This window comes from Branchiostoma floridae, chromosome 5 (genome assembly GCF_000003815.2).
Source record: "Branchiostoma floridae strain S238N-H82 chromosome 5, Bfl_VNyyK, whole genome shotgun sequence".
Classification (NCBI taxonomy): domain Eukaryota; kingdom Metazoa; phylum Chordata; class Leptocardii; order Amphioxiformes; family Branchiostomatidae; genus Branchiostoma; species Branchiostoma floridae.
Window position 1 is genome coordinate 21,596,181 of NC_049983.1, and position 13,176 is coordinate 21,609,356.

The window sequence follows — 13,176 nt, forward strand, 5'->3', positions numbered from 1 at the left end:
TCCTTCTCTCCTCTTCCTCGCGGCGCTTTCTTTCTTCTTCTTCACGGCGCGTTCCTTTCTTCCTCCTCTCTCTTGCGTCGTGCCTCGAGTTCTGCCAGGCGGCGGGCTTCTTCTTCCGCAAGACGTGCTTCCTCAAGAGCCTTCTTCAGCATTTCTTCAAGCTCCTTCTGCTTCTTCTTTTGCTTCTCGGCTTCCGTAAGAGCCTCCTTCGAGGTTTCGAAATGGAACTCTTCGCCGGGTTTTGCACCAGCTGGTGCCTTTTTGAGCCCAAGGCTGGATTTCGGTTTTTCATCTTTCTTCGCCGGTTCGGCTTTTGCACCGAACTTCTTGGCAGCAGCTCCCAAAACCTAGAAGATCAAAATAAGGTAGAAGGTGTTACAGGGTGTATCCTTCATTGACATCGCGCACAAGTGGCTACACACTTATTTTTGTTTTTAACTTGTATGTAATGTATATATTTAGATGGGTTAGTTGTGATTTCACAATGAGGAACGCAGACCCAGGTAGTTACAGACCCAGGGAATGTACAAATATATAAACTTAACGGAAGTCGATACATGATATAACACTGGTCACTTTAGATTTTTAACGACCTTGATGATGTAAAAATTGCAATGAAACTTGTGTCTTAATTTTCATATTTTTTGTTGATTGTACAGTAACGTAGCGTCAATTGAGTGTGCTTTCCTTTGCACTGTTTCTTGATAAACATTTTCGATCTAGAGATATTGACGTCAAAGCCAATGAAAAGTTCCGAACTTCCAAGAGTCCGCAAGAAATCTTAAGTGATCAGTGTCAGTGACATGGCGGAAACAATCGTCGGGGAAACAAGCTATGACCTTGGACAGGACGAACATCGCATCTTTGCAGGGACACGTACTGTTGTCTAGAATCGTAGTAAGAACTGAACAGAATTTGTTAACTTTACAAGAACGTCCATGTCTGTGAGACACGCAATGAAACGGACGACCACAGCACGCACAGAGGGGACGGGAGACGTGTTCTGAAACATACGACAGTTCACAGTGAGACAGACACCACGATATCACCATGGGTGCGAGACGTCACGTTGATGACTCATGTCCTACCTCCTCAGATGTGCCCGTACTTTTCTCTGCATCGGCCTGTCAGGGGCAGAAAGTACAGTGTTAGAGTTCCGCACATACATGCGCTTTGAGCGGATGTTTTTGCAACCGCTAGCAATTTCTGTAATACATAGCCTCTACCAGGCTCCGTGGATGGCTGGTCAAATAGTAGAAATTGGACAAATAGAGTCAATAATAGTACGTTAGGAGAGTCGGTAGAGGCTAGTAATACATTCTCACCGGCTCCGTCAGCAAGCTACGCACATTTGGAGGTTGTAGTCGTTTGGGTTTGATTTAAAAGTTGAATATTCTCGATTTCAGTGACTAGTGTAAGGTAGGGACGGGCTAGTGAACAGGGTACGTGAATCCCTTGGTGATGACTCGGAGCGCGACATGCTTGGCATTCTTGACGCACCATCAAATGTTCACGGGTATTTCCTCTTCTGCAGACACGTTGTACAAGTACCATCAGCACAAACATAGACATCTGCGCTATGATGTGCTTGTTACGTTAACACTGTGACTGAATGATAAAAAGTAGAACAATCGGTGGTGAACAAGTTGTTGTATCCTAGATCTTGAACAAAGAAACACACGTGAGTCAGTACGGCAAGTGGATAAATTATATTCCATTCTATCCATCCTTTGTATGGGCGTTTCTCCTTCCTCAGTCAAGAGCCCAGTTGATCAGTGTTACCTTGGCGTTTCTGTCTCCGACATATGGGTAAGCGAGTGGTATCAACAGTGATATTCATAAGAAACAGAACAAAACAACAGACATTCTGGAGGTAACATTTGTTTATTCGCTGAAGTGTGAATCGGCCTAGAGAAAGAACAAATAAATGTCACGTTGAACGTCAAGTAACAGTTACTCAAGCAACTGAGTATGATTTTGGAAAGTTGCTTGAATAACTGTTAGTTGGCGTACCGTATTACCGCAATGTCTTCATCGACAAATCATGTTGAATTGAACGTTACCAGTTATTGTACATGGAACCCATGGTCTCTAGTAGAGCTCTCAAGCGGCAAGTGATTCTCTGACTTCTCTGACGTGAAATTTAACGTCGCGACTTTAGGGGCAAAAGTCTAGATCTGTCAGGACAGACACTTTACAAAAGTAGTTGCCGTATTTTGATGCGATGACTCTTTGGCGGCAAAACATCTCTTGAGTTTCCTTGCTTTTCTTTTGGAAAGGTGAATCAGTGTAAAGGTTTGCATGAGCAGCGCTGCAGGTAAAATTAGAAAGCCATAACAGCGTATGTGCACAATGACTTGGAAAACAGCGCATGCGTATAGCGTGGCGTGAGACTGAAATATATGGTGTTGCTCATATATGTTACGCGAGAAAGCCAAAGCAAGGAGGTTAACCTCCTTGGCCAAAGTAATGCGCAGAGCTTTGCTGACAGAACCGTTGCGCAGATGCAGTATCTGTTACTCATTGAAAAATCTGTGCAGGTCCTTTTTCCAACACCCGGTTGACTCGGATTATTCAGACAAGTTGGAAAAAGATACCGAACGCATTTTTCAAGGCATGCTCAGTGATAGATCGTCAGCCCATTGCTTTTTCAGCTTTTGCTACGCTATACTTAAAAGCAAATGTGTTTAACATGGATAACAGTAAATTGCCGCAATGATATGTGATAAAAGCTAAGAGTGTAATAAATGTTTTATCCTTTCAATAAACTTTAAAACAGCCATGCAAGCACACCATGCGACTGTTTCCATGCTATTTGCCTGTGTAACACAAGACCATGCGCATGCCTTATCAAGCAACGTGATTTCAACACGGCAAGGATAATAATTTATAACATGTTACATTGTTTTACACAAAGAGCAGACGATACAGACGTTCCTGTAAAACTGAACATCCACCTATGGCAATTTCCAAAGAAACATCACACGAAGAACGTAATGTTAATTTCAAAGGATAGGCATAGCGTGGGATAGTGAACATGAACAAGTTAGAGAGACAAAATCAGAATCTGGGACCGGTCTACAACCTTCTCCTCTTTCTTGGCGTCACCATCTACGGGTGCCGCCGGGTTAGCTTTAGGTCCTGCATCCTTATTTTCCGGCTCTTTCTTAGAAGGCTCTGGAACCTTCTTTTCTGGTTCCTTCTTAGAGGGTTCTGTCGCCTTCGTTTCGGGCCCTTTCTTAGATGGCTCCGTCTCCTTCTTTTCTGTCTCTTTTACTGCAGGTTCTGTCGACTCCGTATCTGCTTCTTTCTTGGCGGCTTCTACAGACTTTTCGACTGGTTTTGTTGGATCTTCTTTTGAACCGCCCTTTGTCGATTTGTCTGCCTGTTAATTATTGCGATAGGCAAGAATTAAATATTTTGAAAATTTGTTAGACAGTTACCTTTCAGATTGCTTGCATCAGTTCATGATTTCTCGTGTTTTCACATTGTGTCACCGGCTATACACAAAGTGCAGGACACGACGTAACATCAATTACAAATTGTTGGACAATCTGTTTAACTTACATTTCACATCGTACACACGTACGCGTATTGAGCTTGGGTCGACGTATCTTTAACATTTTTTCAAGATAACGTAAACCATGCTTTAATGTATAAAGTGATCGTATATTGCTTATAGACGTAACATCTACACTATGAAGAGGGTTTAATTATAACCACCTGAAAATGGACCAATAAAAGATAGTAATAAAGTGTTAAAAGCATTCAGGTAGTGCATTCATGACGAACAAAAGTACTACAGTGACAGGGGTTTGACTTATGCCTGGCAACTGTGAATTGTGCCAAGCACAGAAAAGCCCGAGAAAAGATTCATACTGATATAGGGTTTTCAAGTTATATTATCGGAGAAAATACACCTTAAAATATATCTTGGGGTTCACGTTATGACCACACAGGGCTAGGGAAAAACGGACACGCTCTAGCTACGACAGACTGGGCTCGAGGGGGGTATTGACTCCGACGAGACACGAAGACAACCGAAATGTGCCCGAACCGTCGTTCCCAGAACCACCGTCGCCACCCGTTCCTCGTACGTGCTCTCGTACTCCTCAACCCGCTCGTAGTCCTCGCGGATGATATCAAGCTGCATCTGTACTACCTTCTGCATTGTCTCAGACTCGATCATTCCCTCCGGTATCATATCATGGAGGCCCTCGGGGATCATATAGGGTGTTTCTGAAACCTCCTCTTCTTCCTATATTAAAATGTTACCACAAAGCTCTCCATTTGTATGTAGGTTCGTTAAAATACTAGTACCCTATGGGCAAAACACGTCACTACAAGCTACTGTGATAACACCCCTCTACTTTTAACGACACGAATACGTGTATGCCGGACTTTTTGTTTTAACAATTCCGACACTAGAATGGAATCCAAATACATGCAATCTACCTACAGACCTATTCGTACCCTCTTAGTTGTAAATCAGTTTTGTGACGTTAGAGTAGACAATGTCATAACTGTCATTTGTATCTTCACTACACTACTGCAATTTGTATCTACACTACACTACACTACAGTGCGTAAGGCGTACGTTTACCCCATTCAGGTCAGTGGCAGTGTCTTCCGCCCTGTTTTCCCACTCGACGTCCTGTGTGGTTTCCAGGTCAGGCTCTATCATGTCACCATCCTTTTTTTATAAGGTGCGGTACAATAAAACTTTATGACTTTAAACATTCCCTTATATAAATAGCTAATTGGGCCATGTTTATGTAAGTTTAAATGGCATAATAACGACGTCTCCTTTGGGGCATGCTGCAAGAAATATGTCAAGTATGTCCTACCAGAACTACTTTATTCTAAACTAAAACTACAGTGGAAGGTTACAACTAATAGTAAATTAATGTCATTTCATATCACCACGTCCTCCTCCTCAAACTCATTCGCTCCTTCTCCTCCCTCTTTGGATTTCTCGTCAAAGCCCGCGAGATCTGGATCCAAACCGTCGATATCGCCCTTTTTCGGAACAAATACTTAGTAATCAGTATCCAAACATGGAAATGGTACTTACACTGGTAGAGGTGGTTTGAGAATGTGTCTACAGACACATCGCTACTTATTTGTGACCCTTTATTTGTGACACACTATAACCCTATCATATGGCACAGCTACGTGCGTGTCAAGACCATATGGCGAACGCCCCATTGCTGGAGTGCGCACAATGTTGGAATGGATGAAAGATCAGAATAGTACGTAGTTCAATGTACCTATACGTTCGCTTCACATGGAAGTGAACGTAGCTGATTATTTACAGGAATTATTATATTCTCCATATACAACCGTGATCAAAACACTAAATTAGATCCATGGATATTCCAAGGACGTTAATGTGTCCTTGGGTATTTCGATTGAGGGTTTGTTTCCATAATTAAAAAAAAAAAACATGCCGTGTCCGATAAGGAGTTCATGATGTCGTATATGTCCTTGATTACGTAACAGTGAGCGGTACAAGTACTCAAGAATATTAGTCTTGCTTTCAATGGCGAATATTGACCATAAAGCTTGTGCCGAAGAGATACGGAAATTTAGAGCAAAGGCTATGACTGGCGTGATGATATGCGGCGCACTGTCACTAAAAGAGAGGATAGTCTATAAGAAATATACAAGTTTGATGACGAAATTTCAAATGAAGAGTTGAAATTCAAAATTGTGGTAAAGTAGTACTTTTCATCACAAAACATATATAAACATGCCATATTAGCACATTCCGCACCTCGAAGGTAGTTTTACTAGATGATAGAAAAGAGAGCTATCGTTTTACTGTAGTTTGTTGTGGGTTTGTTACCAACAATAACTATTCGGTATCTACAGAAACAGTTCTTTTTTTACCACCAGCGGTTGATCAGGGTCACATGGTATCCATGGTTGACGTGCTAATCTGTCTGACGCGTAGCATCCCTGGTGTTAAAACATTCCATTTCTTCCAAATTTACATCTCCTGCATTTATCTGGTGTATAGATCCGTGACCTTACAGTATTTGGCCTTTCTCACGGTGACATTACGGTTTCTTACATACATTGCGATATTTGGCAGGGAGAGGTCATATGCTACAACGGGTAATGCCCAAGAATAACCTTTGGGCGTTGCTCATGTTATCAAACTCTCTTATTTGTTTGTTTAATTTGTTAAAGGGGGATTACAGGATTTGAGGAGCACAGCGACAATACAAAACCATACTTGAATGTAAGTTCATCTGTGACGGTAGTTAACATAGTGATACCGTTTTTAAGACTTTATATCCGTACACAAAAAACGTTCCGGAAGTGCGACTTAGGTTTTGGGTAATTACAACTTGAGAAGGATCAGAGGACTGATCGAAAGCTTGTTGGAAAGCACTTTATTTTGTGTACGGATATAAAGTCTCAAAAACTGTATCATTATAATACAAAACCATCTCAAAAGCTTTATGTCGTTGAAAACGGACTACTTTCAAATCATCATTTTTTCAAAGTTGGTCAAAGAGCATGGCTGGAAGCCAGAAGTAGTAGCACATATTTCAGATGGCCAGAAATACTGCGGTTTGGTCATAATGTTTTACGTTGATCCTGAAAATCCCAAGTCTATACAGTAAAGGTAGATGAAATTATGGGCAATAGTATCAACAAATAATTCAGCATTAATAACAAATGAACAATACAAGTTGGAGTAAAATGTTGACGTATCGAAAAATTCCGGCAAGGAAATTCTTGTTATACATGAGGACCAGACTCAAGTCCCGACATTGCAGTTTTCAACATCACGTATTAGCATACTGCGAAGGCCGTTTATCGTCTGTCTAGTTTGTAAAGTATCAGATATCGGCGTTTCGTGCCGAAAAAAAAAAGAAAACGCTCTTGTTTTAATTTGATCTTTATACGTCAGTCGTTAATCGTATGACCACATAAACAACTTATGTACATATTGACGATCAGCGGTTGTGTTTTGCCAATAAAATCACATCTGAACGTAGTCGAACGTCTTTTGTTATTTTGGAGCATACGTAGTTAGCCTAGTTCTCAATGCTTACATCCATATTGACTCCATGAGTACGTACGCGTCAGTTGCCCGTGGGTGATTGTTATGACGAATGTATTATTGTCACCATGGTGTTAGAATCCTGACCTTTTTCTTCTTAAAGATGTTCAATTTACTTCCTTTATCGTGTCCAAGTGGAGAGTTTGTTTAGGGTACATCTCTCAGTGCCACACCAGGGAGCATGCGTCATCCAGCAGCGGGCATATGTCATCCAATGACAACTTAATTGTAGTGGTGAATTGAACAGAAATACATCATAGCAGCTAGTGGCCTGACCCTACGAAACGCCCTCAAATGGAGCGATTTTTTTTCGGAGGGATCCGCCCGTTTCTGCTTCATCCGACATTCTTCACATTATTCCCCCGTGCCATTTATGTCCAACGCGAAACCGAGAACGGTCCCGAGTTTATTATAGCTATCCAATGGGAAAATATGTACAAAGACGGTTTCTAATAGCAATCAAACGATAATCTAACACTAGTTATGAATAAAACTTGGAATGAGGGCAGCAGTTTTAACGATCGTTGATGGGGACTTCTGGAACTAAATTTACGCCGCTGGGCAGCTGACGAAACAACACGACGGGGCATCAGTTGCAGAACAATTTTCACTGCTCCCAAACCCTAAGTCTTTTACGACAAGCTCTAACAAACTATGATAATGCGAAACCACGCAAAACACCAATCATAAGGACTGCAAATAAAATCTTAAAGTTCTAAACCTTGACAACAATATGCTTAAAATTCTCCGAAGTACTAGGTCTTCTCACTTCGACCCCAAGTCAGTTGTCCCTCCTGGGGGACATATCTGAAGGGCACCCACCTCCCAGTAGCATAGTCATTATCAGCTACTTCTACGTACAAAGATGCAAAGCTGAAAAAGATATTATTATGACATAAGTTAGCACTGAAGAGAAGTGTCTGACATACCATCTTTAGGGCAGCTTTTTGTTCGCGCTTGTGGAAAGAAAAGAGAATAGAGGTTCCCTTAGTCCTGTCCCTGGCTCCAGCGGTCCCGAACACCTCCAAACGGGCGGCTTGCCCGAAATAGTCCACAGGAAATGGATATCCCCAGATACCAATATTAGAAATATGAGGGCTGTACCAGATGTAGTCCCCAGAGAGGGGTGGAGGGTCGTAGTTTTTGTTGTTGTGTGATTATTTCTGTCCAAGGTAAAAACTAATTCCCGTGACAAGGGTGCACAGATGTCAGGGCCAACACGCTTGTTATACTTGACCACAGTTATCGGTCGAAAAAATAGATGACTGGATACGCATTTCGAGTGCATGTATGGAATTTTTTTACAAAATTGATATTCCTAATCGTCATTCTTGTCCGGTACACTTTTACTTTCTTTTAGGTTAATTTTTATTTTCCTTTATTCTTTTTTAAATTATATCTTATTTTCGTTTTTTTAATCATCCGATCGCTTTCTGCATTCAAGCAGCGATCGACTAAATATAAATTTTTTTTTTTTTAATCACAGCAACACACGACGGTCCAACGACAATTTTTGAGTGGTGGTAGATGTCCTCTATCAAGATGCATCACATTTTACCTTCACCTTACCATTGCTCCCTGAGGAGTTGTAGAAGCGTCCCCTAGCAAAATAAGGTTGAAATGATTAGTCATGCCTATGCTAATCAACCAATGACGTCACGAGTGAGCATAGATTATGCTAATTAACCTAATTTCGCGTAGCTATTTGGGATTGTATGTGATTTTATACTCCTCAATTTCAGACGTTTCCGAACGCTTTACCCGTGAATCGCTATAGAAAAATCGTTTAAAACAATCTTTGTTCAACCAACAAAGGAAAATATCCAGAGAACATAAAAAGCTACTCACCGGAGACCTGAAAGTGTCGAAGACAGCCATGCAAAGAATTGAGCTGCCTCTTGACAGGGCTTTTCGGCAGCCTATTGGGAGTCATACTTACCTGGCAGAGATGGCACATTGATCAAGAAGGATGTCCGTCCAGGGCGAGGCCCGACCATTGCACTCCACGGTTGGGTTGACCCTTGCGATTACCCCAAATGCGGGTAACTCGGCTGCGTAATTTATGATAGTGGGGGTCTGCGTTCGCGCTAACCCCCGCCTATACAATCCAAAAGCAAGTACACCACACATTCACTCCTTTTGTCCACCAGACCGCTGTTTACTTGTTTTCCCTGGAATTCGGCCAAGTTAGTCAGGATGGGGCCCCGAAGGGTGTTGCAGCTTCCAAAATACTGTTTTCGGTCTGAAAAATAGCAGAATCTGGACAATCATTGTGGAAAATTTCATCCAAATAAATATCAACTTTTGTTCGCTAAGGAAGAAAAGGCGTCACTGAGGGCATCTTTACTTTGGCGATTCAACCTTGGTCAAGGCATGCACGTACTAGTATTACTATTACTTGCCGCCGGTCTTGATCTTCTAAATACAATAAGCCCCCATGCGCTAGGCCTGCCGACAGTCAGAAGCCCTCCGCTAATCTTTAGAAAATTCCTACGAAATGGAGAAAAATGTAGTCTGTGTTACGCAATGTACTTAGTAGTCTGTGTTCCACTCATGACTGTCAAACCTCAATGTTATGACTGTAAGTGGCGGCTCAGGGATGTGGGGCGTCACTGGGGAGGGCATAGGTGAGGATGAAATAAAAAAATATCAAATCGTAGAAAATACTTAACTTAGACTTACAGGCAAACTTTATGACCCTTTTCTGCTTATAACCAAAAACTGACCAGTGAAAACATAACCTCCCGATCCCGGAACCATAGAAAAATCGGCCAAAATAGGGTAAATAAGTGGCCAGTACTACAGCAGCGGGACCAGATAACGCTACACTTTGTGGGCTAACGCCACAGGCTAAATAGTCTAATTTTAAGTTGTTGATTTGTTGTTGAAGACTGTAAAAACAAATTTGTTTATCGTAGTTGCAGTATTAGTAGTGCTAGTTGCAGTGTTAGTAGTGGTCGCAAGATGACGCTACTACAACAGTCATGCTTTCACACTTCCCACAATTCTTAGCGTGTCCTTTCCAAATTGTCCAGCAAACAGGTTATGGCATTCATATTTGAGACCATGACTGTCGTCAGAATACTATAAAAATTGCCTTTTGTAACCATTATTCAAAAGTTTCCCAAAATAATCTACCTGGCTTTTCGTACAGAATATGGAAGTGGTCGTAACTGTCAGTCCACAGAACGGGTTTTCTGCGCGTGGAGAATATGCGCGTGCGCGTGAAAAATTTGCGCGTGAAAAATAAAGTTCCTGAAATAAGTCAGAAAATGTGCAGCAAGGAATTCTAAGGCAGAAAAATTTGAACCTACGATATAATTTCCCATCTGTTACCTGAATTTTGGGTTTGAAAAAACCCTAATTTTTAGATCCCTTGGGAATAGGTTAATTTGCATATTTTGAACATTTCAAAATCACCTAAATTTGACAGAAATACATGGAAAAATTACTCATATGAGGTTTTATATTGTAAAATGTAACAATTTGAGGCTTTTCTCCATTTTAGAAGCTTCATTTTCTCTTTTTTGAAGAAGATTGTTTCACGCGCAAATTTCAAACTTTTTTGCGCGTGAAAACTTAACATTTAAAAATCACTTTAAAATCACTCAGATTGAGATTTTGTACTCAAAAATGCAACAATATGATACTTAATTCCATTTTGTGCCATTTTGTTTGAGCCTTTAAGTATAAAACTGCAGAAACTTTTTTAATCCCTTGGGAATCAGCTAATTTGCATATTGTCACGCGCAGATTTTTCACGCGCAACTTTTCACGCGCAACTTTTTCACGCGCACAAAACCCCATCCCCCGTTCTGTCAGATGCCTCGACGGCGCAGTAGGCAGCGCGTGAGTCTCATCATCTCAAGGTCCTGAGTTCGATCCTCACTCGGGGCAGATCTTTTTCATTTTTTTTTATCAAAATATTCTTACTACACAAACTACACCATATCTAGGTTACCAAAACATATTATTTTGGTTTAACACCTTTTTTTTTACAAATGAAAATAGTAAACATTAACTATCCTTTCTTCGACAACACAGACACAATTAGATAAACTGCAAACCATGCAAAACCGTGCAGCCAGACTTGCTACCAACTCTACACTTTTTACCAGCTCTGACGACCTACTTTCCAGGCTAGGATGGCAAACAGTTAAAGAGAGATTATTCACCAGTACTATCTGTGCTTTTCATAAAATGCTGTCAGTTAAGGAACCGCAAGGAATATATGACAAGGTCAGAACAACCATCATCTCTCATAACCACAACACAAGACTATCACATAAAGGGGGGTTCACCTTACCTAAACCCAGAACAAAAGCACTCACCAGGACCTTCCAGTACAGATGCACATATAACACACTACCGAGAAACATCACATCTACAAACTATGCAGAGTTCAAAAACAGGATAAAAAATTGGGGTATACAAAGCTATACAGGACCACTGAGCACATGGTGGTAGCAAGGTGACAAGACAGTTTATGTTGTCAATTATGTTTAGGGTACAAGAAAAGACAATCTGGTGCTTTTCTATTCATGTATTTTTTTTTCAGTAGTATTTATTCTGTTCCTTTTGTAAATACATTAGTCATGGTTTATGTTGTTATTATTAATATTATTTTCAGTTACGGACAGTTTATCACGTTATATTTTTCTTACCATCACGACTACTTTATTCTGTACTTACTTCCTGTTGCTCATTTAGTTCATTCAAGTCAATTATGGTTTGTTAATCATTATTCATATTTATTTTCTACATACAAATACCAAACGATAATTCTGACGTTTTAATTTGACCTCTGACCTCTCACGTTTACTTTAAGTTACCTCAGTTAATTTTGTTACCTTTCTGTTTATCAATTGTATAAGTTTAGTTAACTAAGTCCGTTTTTATTGTATATATCTATAAGTGTCGGACTCCAGGAAGAATAGCGGTACCACTTCGGTGGTATCGCTAATGGAGATCCCAATAAAACAAACAAAAAATAAAACAAACAAACAAACAAAAAGTTGTAAAGTTTACCGTGCGCCACAAAAGCTTCACTCCGTTACAAGACTGAGAAACCATGTGTAAGAAAAACATCATACAATTAGAAAACAGTATATAACATCGACGTTACACTGTAACAGTATATAAAGAGAAAAAGAAAGACCCAAACAGTAAGCCTGCTAGCGAGGCTACAATGATTACAATCACAGACCTGACCGCTGCAGCTGGGCAGTAAATCATCTGTCACTCCACATCCGTCGGGTTCCCGCGAAAACTGGATCATGTGATATGCTAGGAGTCCAGAGGTTAGGCCCATGGGAATACAATGTCGGCTGGCCCAGGCATGTCTGGGCAGAGGCAAAGAAATAAAACTCAAAGTTAAACAAAACTCAGATAAAATGATTATCTCATTCTGGATAGAGATTGAAAGGGCGTTGTGACGAGGACAACGTCTACAACAAGAGTGGCGAGGTGTCATCTTGTCAACATTCCATCCTTCCATCTCGCCACTGAAATGCAAATTTCCAGTCTGCGAGTCCCCAGTTCCCAGAACGCAGAGAAGCGAGATCAGTAAAATATGTCGTGAATCTTTTGTTACGTAGTCCAAACAAACTGTCAATGTAACGTTATGGTCGCAGCGCAATGATGGACAGTGAAGATGATGGCTGAGGCGTCACATAATGTGCAGACCTAAACACAACTACAAAGATGGCCTGATTGTTTTCCGAACTCTAATCTTCAGGCACATCTGTTCCCACCAACATGCGTAAGTCGTGACTACGTTTACAAAAAGCACGTGAACAAAGCTACCATACCAATAGCTGTGCTTGCACTACTCTCTATCGTCATAACGAAGACAAAAATCACTCCTAAATACTCACAAAAACACACAGACGCGACCGTTTCCACCGAGAGGCAGCCATATTGCAAATATACTCCAGGCCGTGATTGGTCGTCTTCCCCCCTACTTCTGACCAATGGCGTCCAAATGTTCCAAATGTTTCAACTTGCTCCGGCCGATCCCGCGCATGAGTCTCTCAATCTTTTTGAAACATTTGGAACATTTGTTTGGACGTCATTGGTCAGATGTAGGGGGAAGAGGA

The 13,176-nt window shown here is 41.0% G+C and overlaps 1 protein-coding gene and 2 non-coding genes across 7 annotated transcripts; 2 read left to right on the plus strand and 1 right to left on the minus strand.

Moving 5' to 3' along the window:
• Positions 1-6: 6 nt before the first annotated feature.
• On the minus strand, positions 7-8,461 carry LOC118416102 (serine-aspartate repeat-containing protein I-like). 5 transcript variants are annotated; one of them, XM_035821166.1, is made up of 7 exons: positions 8,008-8,461; positions 4,924-5,019; positions 4,598-4,693; positions 4,058-4,258; positions 3,086-3,385; positions 1,089-1,124; positions 7-347 (listed from the first exon to the last, which is right to left on the minus strand). In XM_035821166.1, exons 1-7 carry the CDS (start codon positions 8,008-8,010, stop codon positions 42-44), a joined length of 1,038 nt encoding a protein of 345 aa, XP_035677059.1. In that variant the 5' UTR covers positions 8,011-8,461; the 3' UTR covers positions 7-41. The 5 variants fall into 5 exon arrangements, with proteins under 5 accessions (XP_035677059.1, XP_035677060.1, XP_035677061.1 ...); XM_035821167.1 differs by having other exon boundaries at positions 4,604-4,693; positions 8,008-8,458; XM_035821168.1 differs by lacking the exon at positions 1,089-1,124 and having other exon boundaries at positions 8,008-8,449.
• Positions 8,462-9,009: 548 nt separating this feature from the next.
• Positions 9,010-9,175, plus strand: LOC118416953. Its single transcript, XR_004831293.1, has one exon. It is a non-coding gene; the product is annotated as a U1 spliceosomal RNA (small nuclear RNA).
• Positions 9,176-10,902: 1,727 nt separating this feature from the next.
• Positions 10,903-10,975, plus strand: Trnam-cau. The gene has a single exon. It is a non-coding gene; the product is annotated as a tRNA-Met (tRNA).
• The last annotated feature ends 2,201 nt before the right edge of the window (positions 10,976-13,176 follow it).